Raw genomic sequence first — 24,069 nt, 5'->3', positions numbered from 1 at the left:
TGAAAAGCATATCCTCCAAAGCAAATATGACTGCATTGGTTGGATTTTCATTTTATTGTCCCTCTAATGTTATTTGTGGAATATGGTTCCTTCGGGGATAAAGTCGATGGTTCTTTCTCAGTTCCATCTCTAACACAAAAGTGGACATCGGTGTTTCTTCTCATAACGAAATAAAAGTATGTCCTCGTAGTTAGCCTATAGCCATGAGCATTATAGTTATATTTAAGAGGGTGGGTGTTTGCATGGAATTCCATTATTGTTAATGGATGACTTTGACATTTCTCATGGGCGCGTGTTGCACGTGCATCAGAAGTCATTCAGTCTTATAGTTCTTCATATGGTGTGTGTTTTTTGTTAGCTGTTTATTTTCTATGGTTTTTAGTTTAATGTATTTATTCACACGCGGAATGGCATGGAGAGAAAGATTCTTTCTTTTCTTGTTCATGGAAATATTCTTTGTATGTTCTAGACGTCATAGAGTTGAGAATCTTTCATGTCTTTGTTTCTTTGAGAAAATGCAAAAGCCTTGCATTTCGACGTTGATAGATAATAGTTAGTAGAAGCCAACAGAAGCCACACCGGAAGCACACAATACCACAAAAGGTTACACCTTAGGCACGATGCGATGCTCCTAAACGAGAGGTGTGATTCCCTTCGGGAGCAATGTCCACTGCCTAGACTTCGACCTGATTGCGTCGAATAGTCCATCTAAGTTGAGCCGGATGTTGTCTATGATGATCTAGTTATGATTTTCCCAATGATCAGGCGGTGATAAGAATGATAGTGGATGTGCCATTCATGTTGAGTTTGGAACCAATGCAAAAAGTCAAGCCCCCCCCCCCCCCCCCCCCCCACCAAGGATGACAAGCCGTCGATGGTATCCTGGAGAAAACCTTGTACCAAACCGTGTGCAACAAGCAGCAGCCTGAGTGGACATGTGCCCACGTCTCCTCTGACTAGTCACACGTCAAACGACTTGGTGTGTGTCTCTGTTAATCGGAAAGAGTAGTATTTCCTTGTTAGTCAGAAAGAGCTTTTTTTTTGTGAAAAAGAAAGAGCATGGTTGCAGTAAGAGCAGCTCTGATAGATGATGTAAAATAGCGCTCGTGCTCGAAAAACTGTATTTGGGGCACTTTGGGGAACAAAAAAATACATTACGCCTCAAATTTGCTATAAGTGTTGAAAATATGCTTCACCTCTAGCTGCCTAAAAAACAAAAACACCTTGGCGGGAACTCAACTGTCGTGGTGAAACTTCCCCGCCGCTTAACGTCTCCACCCCATGCCAATTTCGGCCGGTTCTCGCCCCTGCTGAAGCTTGGAATGTCACGACCGATTCTAGTCATTCCCGTGTCCATCCGCCGGCCAAAATGGTTGCCTCCGCACCACCATTGGTCGTTGAGGTCAATTAACGGCTGGGAGACCCCCAGTCGATCGACGCGGCCACCACTGAGCTATGACATTGTCCGGTGCTCGGGGGTGCTCATAGAGGTAGGGTGTACGTATGTGCGTTAATATGAGTGGGTGTATGCGCGTATGTATGAGCGCTTGCGTCTGTACCGTGTTCAATTTTTTAATAAATATTTTTAGATTCATTATGAAATGTAATTTTTTTAATATATATTTGATTAAACTTTGTAAAGTTTGACTTGATATAAATTTAATACGCGAAGTAAAAAAGAGCCGAGGGAGTATAGTGGAAACTTGCGGTAGAAGCCATCTTGTCAACGTGTCGGTAGCAGGACATTGCCAGCTTCGCGATGCTCAGTCAGATCTTCTAATCAGCCCGTGATGATGGTGCGGAAATAACACACGGGCGCGACAGGACGGCTGCAGGCCACGGGCGAGCCCGGCGCGACGCGCAGCCAGAAAAGAAAACGGTGCCCGATGCAGTAAACGCTCGCGCGTCAAACGGGGGGCCACGACCGGACACGCCACACCGGCCGCGCCCCGGCTGGCTAGCTCGCCTCGCTGCAGGCCACAGTGAGGGAGCGTACTGACAAGGGTCGGCCTTCCATACCGGCCGTCCCCCCTCTCTCCTGCGCGCTCTTTGTCAAACATCGCCGGTCCCGTGCCGGTTCTTCGCTTCAACGCTACACACCGGAGCGCGCACCGGGCCGTTCTGACAAGCTTCGGGCGTGGCTATTACTGCGTCGCTCCTCCGGTTCTCGCTATAAATTCACGCGCATCCAGCCATGGGAGGAGCTTCCATTCCCTTCTGCTTAGCTACGTAGCCCCACTCACTCACTCACCGGCCCCAGCTTCGCTTCTTCTTCTCTAGCTCATTCTGTCTCCCCTGTCTGTGCCGTGCTGAACCAGATGGAGGTAAGTGCCGGCCGTGCCATCACTACTAGCCATGGCAGTGATCACCATGAACCACACTTGTGGTTTCTTATCTTTTACTCTTGCAGAAGGCGAGGAGGCGTCGCGTGCCGGCGTTCGGGGAGTGGAACTACAACTACCACCACCATGAGCCGGAGGCGACAGCGGCGGCCGCGTGGTACGCCACGCCGGAGCCGGAGGCCTGCAGCGACGTGTGGTTCAGGTACTCGCCTCCTCCACGCAATCCCACGCCCAAGAAGACGCATGCGAGTCGGCGGCGGCGGCCGGATGGCGACGTGTCCCGGGAGCGCGCTAGGGCGTCGTCGGACGCTGCCGCGGCCAAGAGCGGCGGCAGCAGGTACCAGGTGTGGCATGTCGACGAGGACCTGTACAAGGCGCCATCGCCGGAGCCCGCCTCCCACCGGCGGCCAAGGAAGGTACGTACGGCCCCCGGAAAAGGCTGTCCAGTTACTGCCGGAATTGGTTTCTTTAATTTTTGTCGTGATTGTTGGAGCTGACCGCTCTTTGTTTGGATGCAGAAATGGAGCATGTGGATGGGATGCCTGGGGCTCAACTCATGCGTCGCCTCCTGAACCCCGAGACATGTGCCGGTCGCGCCGATGGGATGCTGTGTCCTGCGTTCGTGTTCATCTCCAGTGTTTACTTGCCCTTATTCTTGGATATACTGCTATACTTCTGTCAAGTTCTCTCTCCGAGTGTTTTGTGCGTATGCCTTGGCTTGTGTCAAAATGGTTAGCAGTAAAACCAGCTGACTGCTAGTAACATTTCGAGTTTCTACTCTCTTGTGTAATGCTGGTAAAGATATCTAGGCATTTTAGTAAAATTTCAAATTTCTAGTACCTTATTTTTGTGTAATGTGGGTAAGATAACATATTGAGTGCAACATCTTGTATTGCGCCTAGCAAGCACGTTGGTATACTATTTTTATGTTACTATACGAGTATCTGTCAACCTGAAAAGAAATCACTTCGGACCAATTTTGATGTGCAAACGAGTTTGTCATCCGAGATTCAGAAAGATGGCACCCAAGCCGGGAGCCCGCACGCTCGTCCGGCTGCTGCATGAGCATGAGGAGCAGTAGGCGTGGGCCCGTGAATCTGGTACCCGCATTGATTCCTGCAGTTGGATAATTGTCGTTGTGAACTGGCTTCTTCGCGCGTGCCTACCATTTTTGTTTCAACTCAACTCGATCGGCCATGCCATGCCATGCCATACACTGTCGCAGCGGTGCGTGTGTCTGCCGCAGAGAGAGTAACTATCTACTCTACCTTGTGTCTTTTCTTGGCATAGATAGGTCAAGAAGAGAACTGGCATGGTAGAGAAAATTGCTACGTGGGTGCAGCTGCGACTTGGACCTACTGCTCCAGTCTGGCTAGCTAGGTGCAAACAACACCTCTATCAGGCCAACTCCTCCGTGCAACCCTATCCTGTCCGGCCCCGTTCGTTTGAAGTAAAAGAGACAAAAAAGGCGGCCCAGCGCGCGGGAGCAAACGGACATTTGTCCGCTTTGTGTCCGCTTTGTGTCCGCTTTCGACCCATCCGCGGCCCAAGTTTGCGCCGCTTTTAGGGTGAAACGGACACCACGGGGACACGCGGGTCGTCTGCGCGTGTCCTCCCCTGGCCCGCCCGTCAGTGGCACAAGACGGGCCTTTTTCTATCCGTCCCCTCCCTCCCTCCGGCCGCACCCCCTTCACTCTTCCCCACTCTTCCCGTCGCTGCCGCCGCCGCCGCCGCTGCCATTACAGCCGTGCAGTTCGGACGCGAGCTCGCCCAACCCCTTCCCCTCTGCGCCGCCGAGCTACCCAACCACGGCCACCTGGTTTGCGCACCCGTCGACCGGTTTTGGGGCGGATCCGGTCGGTCTTGAGCTCGGCCGGCTGTGGGAGGCCGGGCCGCGCCATGGACTGGCCGGGCACCTCGCCGGAAGGCCCTGGCAGGGCCGCAAGGCCACATGCAGGCAGTGGCTCCTCCTCTAGCCGCTCGGATCTGCACCGTCGGCGGTCCGCCGGCAGATACACGAATGGCGGTCGGCCGGGCTCGATGCTTGCCCAAAAGCTCGCCGGCGCACCGTTGCCACTCATTAAGTGCGACCACTACCCAAGGATGGTCGTGCGCCGCGTGTCTACAACGCCGAAACATCCCAGATGGGTGTTCATCAAGTGCTTAAACGATGGGGTATGCACTTTTTTTAGCTTCGGTTTGTGCTCTAGATTTAACTAGTTGTGCTAATTTCAAATTTTGTTGTGTAGAACGAATGCAAGTTTTGGTATTGGGAAGAAGAGTACATCGATATATTGATAGAGCGAAATTTAGTACATGTTCGTGCACTTTTAGCTAGCATAGAGGCTATAAATGAGATAAGTGCACTTGATGCTAGATTAGAGGCTAGACACGAGACTAGGTGTGAGGAGGAAGCAACATCGACTTCCGGCTTGAAGAAGAAAGGAGGATGCCAGATCGAGCCTTCTGGCTTGAAGAAGAAATGAGGATGCCAGATCGACCCTCCTCCACAGATCAACAACGAGTGCATCGAGAAGGCCCTAACCCAACTCAAGGGAGCAGTTATGAAAATTGGGTATCTTCTAAAATGTATTCTTGTGCTTATTGTTTTCTTTGGCCTTGCTTTACTAGTCAAAATGTGATGATGCATTTTCCATGTACCAAAAATGAATGATGAAATAAAGTTAAAGACTTGCAAAGAAATAATACGCGGACAAGATGCGGCCGGGATGCGTCCACACGGTGGACGCACGGCCACCGCATCCCAGGATAGGCCCGGACACGACCCTAAATCCCTATTCAAAGGGACAAAAACAGGACAAAACGGACGTCCGTTTGAAGTCGCGCGGTGGAATTGGCCTCATCTTAGGGCCGGAGAACATGCGGCCCGGAGAAACGAGCAGTGGAACTTCCCTTCTTGAAGAGTGCCCAAATTTTGAATCAAACGGAGCTTCAGTTTTCACGGGGAATGTTGTTGTTGCCCTCCGGGTTTCATGCATGTCTTATCAGATAGGCATTCCGAGGACGCTGCCCCCGCCCGGCTTGAATGCTGCCTCCAACGGCAAAATTTCATGTTTTGACATTTTTTAAAAAGTTAGTCGAGATCTGATCTTACTTTATAAAAAAATCAGGATCTGACATTTTTTCTACCATCACCGTATCCGGCGGTAGGCTAAGACAGGCTATCGCCACAGTCAATGATGGTAGCAATTGATCAACACTAAAACGACGTTTGTTAGGTACAGTCTGGTCGTGCATGCATGCAAGTGTGGCTGCATCGATTTGGGTCATAACCTCTCTGCCACTCTTTAAGCACACTAGTGATTTGCAGCGCCCACTGGACCGTGGCGTACATAGCAGAAGTATATCTCACCTTGGCATATTAGCACATATGCATCTGCTTACATTGCATGATATCTTCTCTAGCGTAGCACGTGTGAGAACTGAAGGCATATACGCATGAATAATTCTTAACAACTTCTACGTGGTTTATACAGGTCTTTGATAATTTTGCTGGAAATAAACAAGTGTGTCGTATATTCGTTTGGAAAAACTATAATATATAACTTATTATTGATAATAGAAATCACCAGAAATTTGTTTCTAAGTGAAAAATATTTATTTATGTTTACTTATTTATTTCTTAGTGAAAAATATATTTTCAAACAAAAATAAGCAGGAGACTTGCGGATAAACGTGGAAGCCAGGAATCGGCTGTGTGGCAGACGCACGCGGCGACTCTGGCAGCACCATTTGAGGAAACACTGATGAGCCCGTGTTGGCCGCGGCCACGGGGCGCTGACGAGCCCGTGATGGCCAGAGTTCAACCCAAGGTAGATCAGGGCCTCCCTCGTTGCCGCGGCGACTCGGGCATTGGTTTTCTCCTGCTGTGCTGTGGCGAAGAGGGCGGCGACGACCACCACTTCATCCCTTGCGTCATGCGCGTGCCTCGGTCCTTCCTCTTCGCTGACTGCACGGCCCGCTCCTCGGGCGTCAACTTTTTCTTCTTGGGCGGACGCGGTCTTGCGGGGTGCGCAGGGCTTGCCTTTCGCAGAGGCGACTAAGGTGATGAGGTCGGACGAGGCGAGGGAGGTGGCGGCATCAAGGGTTGGCGCGTCATCGTCCATGGCCAGGAGCACGAGCGGGCGGGAGGGATTTGCGAAAGTGGAGGGAAATGGTGGTCACTGTGCCACCAACTGGCGGGCCAGGAAGAGAATCTGTTTACTGTCCGCACTAACGTAAATGAGACTCAAATTTGGGCCGGAAATGAGTCGGCAAGCGGACGAAAAGGCTGACATGCGTTGGTTTGGGTCGGTGCATTATGCCTGTTTTTCTGTCCGCGGTGACCCAAACAGACACGCGCCAACGAAATGGGTCTGCTCTTAGCAATTGTGATTGTACCGTGCATGTTTATGGAGAATCATTGGCGTGTGCTGCAATTCACAAGACCGTGGGTCCCATTTCTCATCCGCACTATGCTATATAGCATATTCAACTATGTAGTATGCACATGCATGTGTATTGAAGATACCACGAATGCATGCCAATAAACAAAGAGCAGCATGCATGTTGTATCAACCACAACGAGGTTGATTAAACGATGGCATGGAGGCTACCGCCACCAAGTCTGGCGGGAGGGTAGCTAAGGCTACCGCCGTCAGCTATGCGGTAGGCCTCTCTACTTGGCAGACATTGTTTTAACGCTGACCAATTGCTACCGTCATTGACTGGCGGTAGCCTGTCTTAGCCTATCGTCATGGACCTTAACGATAGTAAAAAGGACAGATCTTGAAATTCTTATAAAGTAAGGTTAGATCTCAATTAACTTTTAAAAAAGGGTCAAAACACGAAAATTAGCCGCCTTCATCTACTGCTCTGAACTATCGGTGCTCTGTTCACCACTTCACCCTTCTTCGGCATGACCTTTCTTTTATCATCAGGAAACCTTTTTTATCTAGTAATCTCTGGTACCCAGATGAAACGAAACTATCCTGGCCAAACTTTGGACGATGGGGAATCTAAGGCCAACACCAGCGCGCGACACCATCCTATCTGCGTGGGTTTGTTTGGGGCAAAACGGACAAATCAGACGGCCCAGCGCGCGGGTGCAGACGGACATTTGTCCATTTTATGTCCGCTTTTGACTCATTCCCGGTCCAAGTTTGGGCCGTTTTTGGGTTGAAACGGACAGCGCGTGGATGGGCAGGACGCGCGCTTGTCCTCCCCTGGCCCGCCCTTCGGTGGCACAAAGCACCACCCTGGCGCCCCATTTCACGCCATTTCCCCCCAAACCCTCCCACGTCCCGCCCACCACCCTTCCCGTCCATGCCAATGCCCCGCCGAATTCCGGCGGCCAGGCCATCGACCCGCCCGGAAAGGTGAAGAAGAAGGCGGTCAGGGGTCCGCGGAAACCGCGGTCGGAATGCTCGTCGGCAGAGCTCGCAAAGATGGACGCGTAATCGGCAAAGAGGAGGAACCGAAGGACGGTCGTCAAGGGCAAGAACGCCGCGGCCAAGTTCGTCGCCGAGTGCGATGCGTTGCAGGCCGCGCGACGCAAGGCCAAGGTCGACGAGAAGGAGGACATCGTCAACAAAGCGGCACGCCCTCCTCATGCTTGGGATTTGCCGTCCGACGGGTTTCTCTACAGCGGCCGTCGGCCCGGCGAGCACAGGCTCGGCGGTCGGCAGGCCTCCGCACTGCCCCTCGCCGACGTCGCGGACCACGCCTTTGTCGCCCAGTTTTCCTCCGCCAAGGCACGATGGTCAGACCCGTTTTTCGAGGTCGCCAGACATTGGCATGATCGCGCCGTCCACCCCGCGCCCCTCGGCCGTCATCGACCTCAACGTCACGTCAGGGTCCAGCGGCGGCGGCCGTCCGTCCGTCGAGATGCAAAGAAAGCAAGCACGGCCACCGTCTACGGGCGACAAAAGGGACTTGTTTAGTTCACAAAACATTCCATGAAAAAAAGTTGTTTGCGCCCTGCCAATTTACGAGCGACCGTGGCATCAGCTCGATTCAAAAGAGGTGGTTGTTGATCCAACAATAATGCAACAAGTATTGTGCCGCACTTGAGAGCGTTGAAGCACGATCGTGAGTGTTCTCGGCATTGGGGACATGGTACGCTCTCCTCATCCTAGTTCTTTCATTGTTACGGCCATGAGACTTCGGCATTCTATATGTTTTGCATGTTCAATTGTTGTTGATCGTGTGGTGTAGGCATTTCAATCTTTGGAAGCATTCAAGGCCCGACACAATGACAAGCTATTCACTCTTACGCATTGTTGGACGCTCATCAACAATCGCCCCAAGTTCAAAGATCAATACCGTGAGCTTCAAAGGAAGAGAGGCAAGAAGACGACCGCGTTGTCTGGAGGTGGAGATGGTGAGGAGGCCGAGGGGCAAAACCAACTCCAAGATTGATGACATACGTGATGCGTCATCCATGGACTTGCGTGAGACTTTGCACGGCATGATGTCTCAAAAGGATGTGAGGGACGAGAAAAAGCAACAAAGTAAGGACGAGCAATGAAGCAATACCTAGAGCTTCAAAGAAAGAAGTTTGAGATGGAGGAGGCGGCCAAGAAGAGGAAGATCGACATGGAGGAGGCGTCTCGGCAAAGGCAGCTCGACATCGAGGCCGCCAATGTCATGACCAGGCAGAGGCAGCTCGACATCGAGGCCACCAATGCTGCAACCAAAGCAAATGAGGTGGCCCTAGCGACAATGAGCGTGTACTTGACCAAGATGAGCGAGAAGACGAGGAGATGGTTCAAGGCCATGCAGAAGGAGATGTTCGACGCCGATGGCCTAAACTAGGTCGATTGTTCGCCCGTGGCCGTTCTTTTTGGAGGTTGGTATGGGTGCCGACCGCTAGGCTGCTGGCTGTGTGCCGGCGAGAAACCTATTCATTTTGGGGGCCGGCTGTGTTGCCGGCGACAAAACTATTCATTTTGTAGGCTGGCTCTGTTGCCGGCCGCTGGCAGTGTTGCCGGCGAGGATGTGTAGACGGGCTGTGTTGCTGGCGTGACTAGGGCCGCTGACATGAACTAGGGTGTGGTTTATTCGAAAATTGGCGTTTGAAAAAAAAGGCGGACAGGATGCGGCCAAGATGCGTTCATGCATTGGACGCACGGCCACCGCATCCCAGAAATGATCCGAACACAACCCCATTACCTTACCCAAACGGACAGAATTCAGGCAAAATGAACGTCCATTTGAGGTCATACGCTGGAGTCGGCTTGATGTGCCACGTCGTGCGTAAATCGTTCAGAAATTATCGTGTGTGTAGCATCGTTCCAGTCGAAATGATCGATTTGTAGTAGTTTCCTCTCCTGAGTGGCATTTATTATCACTTAAGAGTATAATATATAGGAGAAACATGGGAATGGAATATCTGGCTCATTCTTATCCTAAGTGGTTTGAGTTTTTCTAATTTCATCAAAGGAAAACAAATGGATCCTAGAGTGCGTGAGCGGTGCGGGCTTTGGGTCTGCTAGACCGATCGGTGCTCTCGGCTTGTAGGGGAGGCGAGTTCGTGAGGCTACTGGATTAGATGGTGTGCGTTGGGGTGATCAGGGCACAACATAAGCGTATATGTGTGAGGATATAGTTCATCGGAAAGGTGGCTTTAAATTGAGCCTTGTATTTATTGTGCCAGTCTCTGTTGAATAATTTATTTAAGATAATTGTCTGCATCGTTTGATGGATAGGTCATGGTTACCCTCCTTAAACAAAAAGATTTACATGGATGCTAAATTCCCTATGGGGAGGTTATGCAAACAATTCCTTAGGAAAAAAGTCATATAGGATTTAGTTCAACTAATAAAGTGACCAACGTAAGAAAAATACCTAAGCATTCCAGTCTTATAAATCCCACATTGTATATAAGATTTCTGATGAACTTTGGAGGCATCACTAGCCGAAACAACATCAATGGTACATAAGCAATATGGCTTTGGTTTTTGTTTCTAACACGGTACAATTGCAAATGGTCATATACACTCATTCCTATAATCGAACGCACCCACTCACACCCTATCACTATTAGCATCTCCTAAATTCTGAGCCAACACAACATTTTTAGATTGACGAAGTCATCACAAAGCCTAATAGTCGATGGGAATGTCTCTTCGCACTAAATGAGCAGTGTCAGAAAGCCTCAAATAAATCCAGAAAAATGTGAGCACCGATGCCAAGTAAGAACTTGAACCCTAGTGGGCTGGTTTCACCACAAGGAACTTAACCATCTGAACTATGCTCACCTAGTGTACTTGGTTTGTACCTCGCTCAAGTTGACACTTTTATATAGTTCAAAGGATCTATAAGAAAAGTAGCATATGTACATATGGTGAATCTATGATGTCACAATTGAATTCAAATCTAAATGTTTTTTATTTGAAATGTCATCGAAGGATGGTGATCGTCGCCTGAATTAGGGCATCTACAACCGGACTGAACAAATTTGGCCCCTCAAACACCCGCGGATGTGCCCGGTCAGCGTCTGGACGTGTCTGCTTTGACTCCCTATTTTTCTGCTCACGCGGCCATGTTCCTCATTTTTTATATGTCCGGTCACATACATGTGAATGGTGGAGAAGGAGAGAGAGAGAGAAAGAAAAGAAATAATAAAGAACGAAAAAATATGCTCTATGGGGGTCCCAATCCTACGTGGCGGTTGTCGTGGTTCCAAGTCTGACAGTAGTGTAGGGGGTAAGTATGGAGAGGCAAGATCTTAGCTATGGAGAAGTTGTAAGAACGCAAGGTTTACGAGTTAAGGCCCTTCTCGGAGGAAGTAATAGACTATGTCTTGGAGCCCGGAGGCGGTCGACTGGATTATGAGAGTATGAATTACAGGGGTGCGGACCCTTTACACTGAGGAGGGGGGTGACTTATATAGAGTCTGCCAGACCCCTCCGGCCCTCAGTTATTCAGGGTTTTAAGTACATTAAGGTCGGGCGTTACTGGTAACGCCCCTAATAAAGTACTATGATGACCATAAAAGCTACTTAATGACCGACCGTTAGCGTGCGGAGTGACTTTAGGTCTCCTGGCCGTCGGGTGGTTGGATCTTGGTCAAGTGGTTGCTTCTTGGTCGAGTGTCTTCGAGTCCGTCGAGTGAAACACCACCAAGTCGATTGAAATGTGATTTCTTCTGGAGGTGTCCTTGGGTAGGTCAGTTTGGACAGGTCCATGACCCTACCCTAGGTACATAGCTTCATCATTAGCCCCCGAATGGATTGATGTTTGAGTGGGAAAGGGTTTGAGCACATCTCCGACTCATTTTTCGTGTCGTGAGCATACCTTGTTTCGGATCAATGGACCAGAGTGATGACAACAACTTTCTTTCAGTTGCCTTGATCCATTCTTAGGTTTTATCAAGTGAGTTCTTATACTTGAAGAGTTCTGAGTGACGGTGCGGAGGAGATCTTTGGTCCGACGAGTTGTTCTGCTGCCCGCGGATTTCGTGGGATCCAAATTTCGGGAAGCGCACGGGACGGGAGAGGCCGCAGTAAACGGATGGGATAGCGTGGAGCCGCCTCGATCCCCGTGCCACCTTTTTCGCCATGTATCGCGTGCGCGATCACCACGGGATTTGGCAGGGCCGTCCGGGCCTACCAGTCAGCCACTCGGAAGCAGCCTCATGTAAGGCGCTGGGCCGGGGCTCTGTTCCGCACGCCACCATTCTCTCTCTGTTTGCTCCCGATTTCTCCGCCACCCTTGCTCCTGTCTCGTCGCCGGATCTTCGCTCGAGCTCGAACTGCCACCATGGGGAAGGACAAGACGGCGGCGCTGGAACGCACGAAGAAGGCAACCGCGAAGGCGAAGGGCAAGCGGACCAACCGGGGCGGATCCTCGTCGAGGTCCGGCCTGCCGGCGGGCTGGATCCAGGGCGACTGGATCCGCTCGGAAATCATGCAGGACGACCTTGACGACCTGGTGGAAGGGGGATTTATCCCCCACAAGTCGGCTCGACTCCTAGGAGACGAAACTGAGCCGCAGCCCAGAGAGGGTGAGTGCGTCCTCTTAGCAACTCACATAGATCGTGGGTTCTCGCTGCCTCCCCACCCTTTCTTCCGGGTTTTTTTGAACTTCTTTGGGGCTCAGCTCCACCATTTTACTCCGAATACCATAGTCTATCTGGCCGCTTTCGTGTTTATGTGCGAAAACTTCTTGGGCTGTCGACCGCACTAGGGGCTCTTCAAACATATCTTCACTTGCCATTCCCAGTCGGTCAAAAAGACCAAGTCGAGTGACGAGAGGACTCGGGTGATCCATATGTGTGGTGGTCTGGGGATCCAGATGAGGAGCAAAAGTACTTTCCCGGCGATGATCCTTCCTGACTCGGTCCGGGGCTGGCAGTCGACTTGGTTTTACTGCAAGGATCAGCCGACCCCTGGCCAGTCGACTGGGCTTCCTCCTTTCTCCTTGGCTCGAGTGGAGAAGCCTGCTCCCCTGAAGATAGTTCCAGAAGAGAAGGCGCAGGTCAAGGAGCTGGTCGAACGGGTCGTCCAGCTCGTCCGCGACGGAGTGACCGGGATGGATCTGCTGGAGGTCTTTCTCGGTCGACGCATCCAACCCCTTCAGGCGCGCGATCATCCGATGTGGATGTATTCTGGGCTCGAAGATACCACTCGGATCCACCCGGAGGAGGTCAGTGAGGATACCTTGGAGAGCTGGTTGAGAGGAATCACTGGCAACAAAGACAACCCTCGGGGATCCAGGAGGGTGACTCCATTCGACAACTCGCGTCAGCCGGAGCAGGTATGTTTCTGTAAGTAACTTTCCGACTCTCCATGTGATGTCCCGTTTGCGGTCGACTGAATGTCTTTTGATTGTTATTTTTTCAGGCCCTCATTGAAATGTACTCGATGCCCAATGGAGAGCAAGGGCAAGACTTGGAAGGCGAGGCGAGCGGCGGCGACAGTGGCGAGTGGACTTCTGATGGTGAAGAGGATGGAGAAAGCGAAGACTCAAGCGACGAAGAAGAAGTCGAGTCGCCTCCTCGCAGGGAGAGGCGATCCAAACTTGCCCAAGAACGACCGAGCGTCCGTGAAAAGGCGACTGCTCAAGCTGGTCAATCTTCGAAGCGTCCTCGGATCTCTTCACCAACCCCGACCGAGAAAGCGCCCAAGCACCCCAAAGTTGCGGAGCCGAAAATCCGGAAGGCATTGCCGAAGATTAAGATTGACATCCCCGTCGCTTCTGCGTAAGTGTCTTCCTCTGTATACACTCGACGCTCAGCGCCGTTTGTTTTTCTTGTTTTAACCGGACGAACTTTGGAACTGCCAGCGCTGCCACTTCTAGGACCTCAGCTTACAGGGATGATGATGAGGTGATGGAGGATGCGGTCACGTCAAAACTGGGTATGACTCCTGCCATACTGTCTTTATTTTGGTCGATTCAACTGCAACGTGTACCATTGGGTGATGTGATTTTGACGATTGAACTTTGCATAGCTCCCAACGTTATTGACCTCCCTGATGATGATGAAGAGCCCGAGAGGCCTTTGACGAGGAAAAATAGGCAGGCTCCTACAAGCGAGGCGCCACAGTCGACGCCAAGGACGGAACCAGTCGTTCAGGACACTGGCGACGCCAATCGGGGTTCTGTTACCTTTGCTGTGCCACTGTCGAGTGCCTTGCCCTCTTCGTCGACTGCTCAGGCTCCCGTCGACCCACCTTCAGTTTTTGCGACCCATCATGTCCCGGAGGACGAAGCGAATGCTGCCAAGGAAGCCATACGTCAGGCGGGCATCATGATGGAGAAGATGAGGATGGTGCGGGACGCCAGTCAGGCTGCCTACGACGCCAGCTCGGCCCTCCAAAGCAATGTTCAGGTTAATTGGTCACTGCTTGTTTTGTTAGGATATGTTATCTGAAGACTCTTTTCCGAAAATCTTTGCATCTGTACACCCACTGGGTGCGTCGATTGAAATTTTTGAACCGGTGGGGGCACGCTGAGTGCACCCACTGGGTGTAGTCCCCGAGACTACGGTGGACTGCTGGCAGTCGACTGTAGTCGTTGTATTTTTTCGAATGTATAAACCAAACTGGTAGTTTGTCTCTTCCACTCGGTCTGGTTGAGTGGGATCAGAACCGGTGGGGGCACGCAAAGTGCACCCACTGGGTGTAGTCCCCGAGACTACGGTGGACTGCTGGCAGTCGACTGTAGTCTGAGTTCTACTTTCTCTCTTTCTGCCTTTTTTTACTTCCTGGACTCGACTTCGGCGGGCCGGTCGAGTGGGATCAGAACCGGTGGGGGCACGCAAAGTGCACCCACTGGGTGTAGTCCCCGAGACTATGGTGGACTGCGGGCAGTCGACCGTAGTCTTAGTATTTATTGCCTTTGTTGTTTTTCGCTGTAAAATAACTTCTCCTCTTTGATTGCAGAAATCTTGTGATCTGGGAGCTCGCTTTGCTGATTTGGAGAAACAGCAGATCCAACTGAACCTTGACTTGGAGCTGGCCAAGACAGAGCTGCAAAAGGCTAAGGATGGTGCCAATGGTAAGACGAGTTTGTCGACTGGTTTGCCTTGGGCTTGAGTACCCTTCTGCTCTTTCTGAATCAAGCACCATTTCTTTGCAGAAAAGCTGAGAGAAGCTCTGGCAAAGAAGGACCAGGATCTGGCTGCTGCCCGAAAGGAAGCTGACGACAGAGTCGCTCTGGCCGAACAGAAGCTGGCTTCGGTCGGCCAGTTGGAAGAAGAGAATACCAGGCTGAAGTCTGCTCTGAATGACTCCAACAAGGAGTGCTCGCGCTGGAAGAAGGCGAATCTCGTCCAGGGCGAGAAAATGGAAAGCATTGCTCGCAGGAGGGATGATCTGGAGAGCTATCTGAGAAGTCTTGCCAAGAAGTTGTTCATCAAGCTTGAAGGTGCACATTCTGTTCCGACTGATTTTTTTTGTGTCGACTCAGTGTACGAAAATTGACTTATCCTTGGATCGTGAATGCAGAGTTTTGCCAGAACTTTGAAGAGGAGACTGGGCGGATCGAACCAGGTTTGGATCCAATCAACTCTCCCGTGAAAGATGAAACTGCCATGAATCTGCTCCGACTGGAATCTCGCATCGACGGTGCCGTGGACTACTTGGCTCGACTGAAGGTCGCCATGTCACGGATCGACCCGGCACTTTGGCCAGAGGCCACACTGCAAAACGATCTTGAGTCTCTGATGACTCGACTTAACGGAATCCCTGACCGAGTGCAGGAGTGGAAGAAGTCTTCTGCTCGGTGTGGCGCTGATGTGGCTCTGTCTTTGGTTCGTGTCCACTGCAAGGAGGTGCGACAAGATAAGCTGGCCGCAATCAAGGTCGCCAACACCCAGAAGCACGACTTCCGAACTTTCATGGAGACTTTCATTTCTGCCGCCACTCGGATTGCCGATGGCGTCGACCTGGACGAGTTTGTCGAGCCTGCTAGCCCTCCTCCTGCGGAGTGAACAAACTTTTATGCCCCACCTTAAATTTGCCTCGGAATGCCGAGTGGTTTTTGTAACCGTTAAACTCTTTCGGGCTGAATGCCTGAGCACTTTGACCTGTGGTCCGGACCCTTTAGGATTTATCTGAACTCGGTTTATCGTTGAATATCTTTATGAATCCCCCGTCGAGTGGAAATAGTTCTTCTTTCGAGACAACTTTTTTGTACTTGTGGCGCGGCTCCGAAGGGGAAGGTAGCAGTCGACCTGCACCTCGTTACTGCAGAGCAGGATGGAGTGCACGTTGTATTTGTGGCGAAGCTCTCCAAGGAGGAGGTGGCCGTCGATCTGCAGCTTGTTACTGCAGAGCGGGATGTGTTTCGTACTTAGGCGAGTACCTGACCGCAGCTAAGTCTTCAAACGAGAAAACTTAGGCAAGTACCGGACTGCAGCTAAGCCCCCGAGTGGGAGGACTGCTCTCCACTCGGTAGGATTTTTCAAACTTAGGCGAGTGCCTGACTGCAGCTAAGTCCTCAAGCGAGAGAACTTAGGCGAGTACTGGACTGCAGCTAAGCCTCCGAGTGGGAGGGCTGCTCTCCACTCGGTAGGATTTTTTGTTTTTCAAACTTAGGCGAGTGCCTGACTGCAGCTGAGTCCTCAAGAGAGAGAACTTAGGCGAGTACTGGACTGCAGCTAAGCCCCCGAGTGGGAGGGATGCTCTCCACTCGGTAGGATTTTTTCAAACTTAGGCGAGTGCCTGACTGCAGCTAAGTCCTCAAGAGAGAGAACTTAGGCGAGTACTGGACTGCAGCTAAGCCCCCGAGTGGGAGGGCTGCTCTCCACTCGGTAGGATTTTTTCAAACTTAGGCGAGTGCCTGACTGCAGCTAAGTCCTCAAGCGAGAGAACTTAGGCGAGTACTGGACTGCAGCTAAGCCCCCGAGTGGGAGGGCTGCTCTCCACTCGGTAGGATTTTTTCAAACTTAGGCGAGTGCCTGACTGCAGCTAAGTCCTCAAGCGAGAGAACTTAGGCGAGTACTGGACTGCAGCTAAGCCCCCGAGTGGGAGGGCTGCTCTCCACTCGGTAGGATTTTTTCAAACTTAGGCGAGTGCCTGACTGCAGCTAAGTCCTCAAGCGAGAGAACTTAGGCGAGTACTGGACTGCAGCTAAGCCCCCGAGTGGGAGGGCTGCTCTCCACTCGGTAGGATTTTTTTTCAAACTTAGGCGAAACGGATTCGCAGCTAAGACTCCGAGTGGGAGGCTGGCTCGCCACTCGGTAGGAAATCGTTTTTATAAACTTAGGCGAAGCGGATTCGCAGCTAAGCCACCCACTGGGGGATTTCTTACGTAAACAAAAACAATAATAATCACTGGGAAAATTATAATGCTCTTGTCTTTGATAAATAAACTACAGGAGTTTTTTCTTATTACATCTTATCTGAATGATAACTCAAGTATAAAAGGGGCGGAGTAGCTCCGCATTCCAGGCTCGTGGCTCATCAATCTGGCGATCGACATTGTAGAGGTGGTATGCTCCATTGTGGAGGACTCTGGTGACTATGAAGGGGCCTTCCCAAGTAGGAGCGAGCTTGTGTGGTTTCTGCTGATCCACTCGGAGGACTAAGTCTCCTTCTTGGAAGGCTCGGCTCTTCACGTTTCTGGCATGGAATCGACGCAAGTCTTGCTGATAGATGGTCGATCGAATCAAGGCCATTTCTCTTTCTTCTTCTAGGAGGTCGACTGCGTCCTGCCGGGCTTGTTCTGCTTCATCTTCAGAGTAGAGCTCGACTCGGGGAGCATTGTGAAGCAGGTCACTCGGTAAGACTGCCTCGGCTCCGTAGACCAGAAAGAATGGGGTTCTTCCGGTCGATCGATTCGGGGTTGTTCTTAATCCCCAAAGGACTGATGGAAGCTCGTCGACCCATGCACCTGCTGCGTGCTTGAGATCGCGCATCAATCGGGGTTTCAGTCCTTTGAGAATCAGGCCGTTCGCCCTTTCTGCTTGCCCATTCGACTGGGGGTGAGCGACCGAAGCATAGTCGACTCGAGTGCCCTGAGAGGCGCAAAAGGCCCTGAATTTGTCGGAATCGAAGTTTGACCCGTTGTCGGTGATGATGCTGTGTGGAACTCCATATCTGAATATCAACTCTCTGATGAAACTGATAGCGGTGCAAGCATCAAGATTCTTGATAGGCTTGGCTTCAATCCATTTGGTGAACTTGTCGACTGCTACCAGCACATGAGTGAAGCCGCTCCTGCCTGTTCTCAGTGGTCCAACCATGTCCAGCCCCCAAACAGCGAAGGGCCAGACGAGTGGAATGGTTTTCAGGGCTGACGCGGGCTTGTGCGGCATATTGGAGTAATACTGACATCCTTCACATTTGTCGACTATCTCTTTTGCCATCTCATTGGCTCTTGGCCAGTAGAACCCCGCTCGGTATGCTTTAGCCACAATGGTCCGAGAGGACGCATGATGACCACAGGTCCCCGAGTGGATATCGTTAAGGATCATCTGACCTTCTTCTGGTGTAATACACTTCTGGCCGACCCCAGTCGCGCTTTCTCTATATAACTGTCCCTTTATGACTGTAAAGGCCTTGGATCGACGGACGATCTGTCGAGCCTCTTCTTCGTCTTCTGGGAGTTCTTTCCTTAGGATGTACGCGATGTACGGTTCTGTCCAGACGGGAGTGATAACCAAGACTTCCATGATCAGGTCGACCACAGCTGGAACTTCAACTTCAGTCGGATCCGTGGCGCTTTTTGGCTGCGGGGCCTCTTCAGTGAAGGGATCCTCCTGGACTGATGGTGTGTGGATGTGTTCCAAAAACACATTGCTGGGAATGGCTTCTCTTTTGGAACCTATTTTTGCCAGATCATCAGCTGCTTGATTTTTCAGTCGGGGTATGTGATGAAGCTCTAACCCCTCGAATTTCTTCTCCAGCTTTCTCACTGCATTGCAATAACCAGTCATGGCTGGACTTCTGACGTCCCATTCCTTCATCACTTGATTAACCACCAAATCTGAGTCGCCATAGACCATGAGGCGACGGACGCCGAGTGAAATGGCCATGCGCAACCCATATAAAAGTGCTTCGTATTCTGCCTCGTTGTTAGAGGAATCAAAGTGGATTTGAAGAACATATCTGAGTTTATCTCCTCTGGGGGAGACCAACACCACTCCGGCGCCGGAACCATTTAGCATCTTGGAACCGTCGAAGAACATGGTCCAATGCTCCGAGTGAACCTGAGTCGGCAGTTGCTGTTCAATCCACTCGGCGACGAAATCCGCGATTGCCTGGGACTTGATAGCTTTCTTTGCCTCAAACTTGATATCTAGAGGAAGGAGTTCAATCGCCCATTTTGCCACTCGACCAGTTGCGTCCCTGTTATGCAAGATCTCTGACAACGGAGCGTCGCTGACGACTGTAATGGAATGATCAGAGAAGTAGTGGGCAACTTTCTTTGTGGTCATATAAATCCCATATACGAGCTTCTGATAATGAGGATATCTTTGCTTCGATGGGGTCAAGACTTCAGAAATATAATACACTGGGCGCTGAACTTTGAAGGTTTTCCCTTCTTCTTCCCGCTCGACCGTAAGTACCGTACTGACGACTTGTCCTGTGGCTGCAATGTAAAGCAGCAAAGGCTCCTTGCTGATTGGGGCAGCAAGCACCGGCTGGGTGGAGAGCAGAGCTTTGAGCTCTGCGAACGCTGCGTCAGCTTCAGGAGTCCACTCGAACTTGTCAGACTTCTTCATCAATCGGTAAAGAGGCAATGCCTTTTCACCGAGACGAGATATGAATCGACTTAGGGCGGCCAAGCAACCAGTAAGCTTCTGAACATCGTGCACTCGCACAGGACTTTTCATTCGGAGTATAGTACCGACTTTTTCTGGATTGGCGTCGATTCCCCGTTCGGAAACGAGAAAACCGAGTAACTTTCCGCCAGGAACCCCGAATGTGCATTTTGATGGATTAAGCTTGATATCAAACCTTCTGAGGTTGGCAAAGGTTTCAGCAAGGTCAGTCAGCAGGTCGGAACCCTTCCGTGACTTGACCACAATATCATCCATGTACGCCTCCACATTCCGACTGATTTGGGTGAGCAAACACTTCTGAATCATCCTCATGAATGTGGCTCCGGCATTCTTGAGGCCGAATGGCATGGTAACATAACAGAAGCACCCGAATGGAGTGATGAAAGCTGTTTTGATCTCGTCAGGCCCATACAGACGGATCTGATGGTACCCGGAATAGGCGTCTAAAAAAGACAGTCGCTCACATCCCGCAGTCGAGTCGACTATCTGGTCGATGCGGGGGAGAGGAAAATGATCTTTCGGGCAGGCCCGATTGATATGTTTAAAGTCAATGCACATGCGAAGTGACTTGTCCTTCTTGGGGACCATGACAACATTGGCGAGCCACTCGGAGTGGTAGATTTCTCGGATGAACTCCGCCGCTAAGAGCCGAGCCACCTCTTCGCCAATGGCCTTTCTCTTCTGGACGGCGGACCGTCGGAGATGTTCCTTGACAGGTTTTACTTTTGAGTCGACTCTTAGGCGGTGCTCAGCCAGCTCCCTGGGAACACCCGGCATGTCAGAGGGCTTCCATGCGAAAATGTCCCAGTTCTCACGGAGGAACTGGATGAGCGCTTCTTCCTATTTGGAGTCGAGTGTTGTCGAGATATGAGTTGGAGCAGCGCTGGGGTCGGTCGGGTGGATGTGAGCTGTCTTCGTATCGCCAGTCGACTGAAAAGCTGACTCTGTAGCGGGCTTCTTGGCTCGCAACAAATCACTCGGGTCTGCAGTCTTCTGGTATTCCTGCAACTCCACCACTGCCATCTGAGCATCAGCGATCTTCGAACCTTTCTGAAAACATTCTTCCGCTTTCTTCCGATTGCCCGTAATAGCGATCACACCTTTGGGGCCAGGCATCTTCAATTTGAGGTACACGTAACATGGTCGGGCCATGAAGCGTGCATAAGCCGGCCTCCCCAAAATAGCGTGGTAGGCACTCTGGAAGTCTACAACTTCGAATGTCAACTTTTCTTTGCGGTAATTTTGGAATCACCGAAAACCACATCAAGAGCAATCTGGCCGAGTGATTCAGCCTTCTTCCCAGGAATGACTCCATGGAAACTCATGTTGCTGGCACTGAGTCTGGACATCGGAATGCCCATCCCTTTCAACGTCTCAGCATACAATATGTTCAAACCACTGCCACCATCCATCAGGACTTTGGTCAGTCGAGTGCCTTCAACAACTGGGTCGACCACCAAAGCTTGCCTCCCAGGGGTGGCGATGTGCGTTGGGTGGTCGGACTGGTCGAATGTTATGGCAGTCTGAGACCATTTCAGGTAACTAGGTGTCGCCGGAGCGACCATATTCACCTCTCGGTTAATAACTTTCAGTCGACTTTTGCTTTCAACATCGGCAAAAATCATCAGAGTGGAATTGACCTGAGGGTATCCGTCGTCACTGTCTTCTTTGTCCTCGACCTTGTCCGACTCCTTTTCCTTACCTTTGGGCTGCTTGCCCTGGAACTGCTGGATCAAGAGTCGACACTGTCGAGTGGTATGTTTCGGGTAAATGAAATTACCCTCTTCATCTTTCTTTGTGTGGACGAGACATGGTAAGTCCAACACATCATTTCCGTCCTGGTCTTTAACCTTTTTGGGGTTCCAAGGTCCTTTAGGTTTCCCTTTAAACTTTCCTTGGGTTAAAGCCAAGGCTTCCCCGGGAGCCGCTGGCTCGGCTTTCCGCTTCTGTTTCCGATTGGAATTTCCTCCGGTTTCTTGGGCGACTGACTTGAGCTTGCCACTCCTGAGTCGATCCTCATCTTCACCATTAGCGTACTTGGTGGCAATCTCCATCATCCGATTCAGGGACATATCTCCGGTTCGACCGAATTTCAAATTCAGTTCTCTGTACTTGACGCCTTCCTTGAAGGCACAAACTGCTTGGTGGTCAGGCACATTCTCCACCGAGTGATGTAACGTGATCCACCTCTGGATGTAATCCCTCAAAGTTTCATTCGGCTTCTGCACGCAAGACCGCAGTTCCGTCAGCCCTGCCGTCGCTTGCATGTGCCTTCAAATGTGGTGACGAACACTCGGGAGAGATCTTCCCAAGCGTAAATGCTGCTAGGCGCTAACTGGTTCAGCCACGCTCTGGCCGAGCCCTCCAACATGAGAGGCAGGTGCTTCATGGCCACTTCATCATTGCCGCCGCCAATCTGGACGGCCACTCGGTAGTCCTCAAGCCAAGTATCGGGCTTGGACTCGCCAGTGAACTTACTGACTCCAGTCGCCAACCTGAAGTTGGGAGGAATCACAGCGGCCTTGATGGCTCTACTAAAGCACTCTGGCCCCGAAACATGTACTCTGCTGCTGGTAGGTGCATCTCTGTCATGACCTTCTCGGTGAGCCCTGTTCCTGTCGACCAAACCTTGGATGAGAATGGATCTCGCATCAAAGCCTGGCCCTCTGGGGTCGACTGGAATCCTTCGCCCACCACTATGAGGGCACCTGTCATCCTGCTGGCGAGGCACATACGACCCGCTCCTCGGGGGAGGCGTGGGCACTCGACGTCGACCGTCACGATCGACTCGGTGATCATACTGCTCATGGTAGCCATACTGGTCACGCTGGTCTCCACGTCCCTCATGCCTCGGGGGCGATCTCGGGCTGTGAGCCGACTGGACTGTGTCCGCTGTTGGGTTTCGTAGTAATTTCAAAAATTTTCCTACGCACACGCAGGATCATGTGATGCATAGCAACGAGGGGAAGAGTATTGTCTACGTACCCTACGCAGACCGACTGCGGAAGCGATGACACGACGTGGAGGAAGTAGTCGTACGTCTTCACGATCCAACCGATCAAGCACCGAAACTACGGCACCTCCGAGTTCGAGCACACGTTCAGCTCGATGACGATCCCCGGACTCCGATCCAGCAAAGTGTCGGGGAAGAGTTCCGTCAGCACGACGGTGTGGTGACGATCTTGATGAACTACAGCAGCAGGGCTTCGCCTAAACTCCGCTACAGTATTATCGAGGAATATGGTGGCAGGGGGCACCGCACACGGCTAAGGAATCGATCACGTGGATCAACTTGTGTCAACTTGTGTGTTTAGAGGTGCCCCTGCCTCCGTATATAAAGGAGTAGAGGGGGGGAGGCTGGCCGGCCATAGAGGGAGGCGCAGGAGAGTCCTACTCCCTCTGGGAGTAGGATTCCTCCCCCCAATCCTAGTCCAACTAGGATTCCTCGGAGGGGAAGGGAGAGAGGGGGGCCGGCCACCTTCTCCTAGTCCTAATAGGACTAGGGGAGGGGGAAGAGGCGCAGCCACCTTGGGCTGCCCCTTTCTCCTTTCCACTAAGGCCCATGATGGCCCATATGGCTCCCGGGGGGTTCCGGTAACCTCCCGGTAACCCGGTAAAATCCCGATTTCACCCGGAACACTTCCGATGTCCAAACATAGACTTCCAATATATCAATCTTTATGTCTCGACCATTTCGAGACTCCTCGTCATGTCCGTGATCACATCCGGGACTCCGAACAACCTTCGGTACATCAAAATGCATAAACTCATAATATAACTGTCATCGTAACCTTAAGCGTGCGGACCCTACGGGTTCGAGAACAATGTAGACATGACCGAGACACGTCTCTGGTCAATAACCAATAGCGGGACCTGGATGCCCATATTGGCTCCTACATATTCTACGAAGATCTTTATCGGTCAGACCGCATAACAACATACGTTGTTCCCTTTGTCATCGGTATGTTACTTGCCCGAGATTCGATCGTCGGTATCCAATACCTAGTTCAATCTCGTTATCGGCAAGTCTCTTTACTCGTTCCGTAATACATCATCTCACAACTAACATATTAGTTGCAATGCTTGCAAGGCTTATGTGATGTGTATTACCGAGAGGGCCCAGAGATACCTCTCCACAATCGGAGTGACAAATCCTAATCTCGAAATACGCCAACCCAACATCGACCATTGGAGACACCTGTAGTACTCCTTTATAATCACCCATTTACGTTGTGACGTTTGGTAGTACCCAAAGTGTTCCTCCGGTAAACGGGAGTTGCATAATCTCATAGTCATAGGAACATGTATAAGTCATGAAGAAAGCAATAGCAACATACTAAACGATCAGGTGCTAAGCTAATGGAATGGGTCATGTCAATCAGATCATTCTACTAATGATGTGACCTCGTTAATCAAATAACAACTCATTGTTCATGGTTAGGAAACATAACCATCTTTGATTAACGAGCTAGTCAAGTAGAGGCATACTAG

General features: G+C 51.2%; 1 protein-coding gene across 1 annotated transcript; it reads left to right on the top strand.

Annotated features, from left to right (window-relative positions):
• The first annotated feature begins 1,969 nt into the window (after positions 1-1,969).
• LOC123107374 (uncharacterized) lies at positions 1,970-3,277 on the top strand. Its single transcript, XM_044529358.1, has 3 exons — positions 1,970-2,324; positions 2,411-2,758; positions 2,861-3,277. The coding sequence occupies exons 1-3, from the start codon at positions 2,319-2,321 to the stop codon at positions 2,912-2,914; spliced, it is 408 nt and encodes a 135-aa protein (XP_044385293.1). The 5' UTR covers positions 1,970-2,318; the 3' UTR covers positions 2,915-3,277.
• Positions 3,278-24,069: the final 20,792 nt, after the last annotated feature.

Source organism: Triticum aestivum, chromosome 5A, assembly GCF_018294505.1.
Source record: "Triticum aestivum cultivar Chinese Spring chromosome 5A, IWGSC CS RefSeq v2.1, whole genome shotgun sequence".
Lineage (NCBI taxonomy): Eukaryota > Viridiplantae > Streptophyta > Magnoliopsida > Poales > Poaceae > Triticum > Triticum aestivum.
This window is presented reverse-complemented; position numbering and strand designations above follow the sequence as displayed.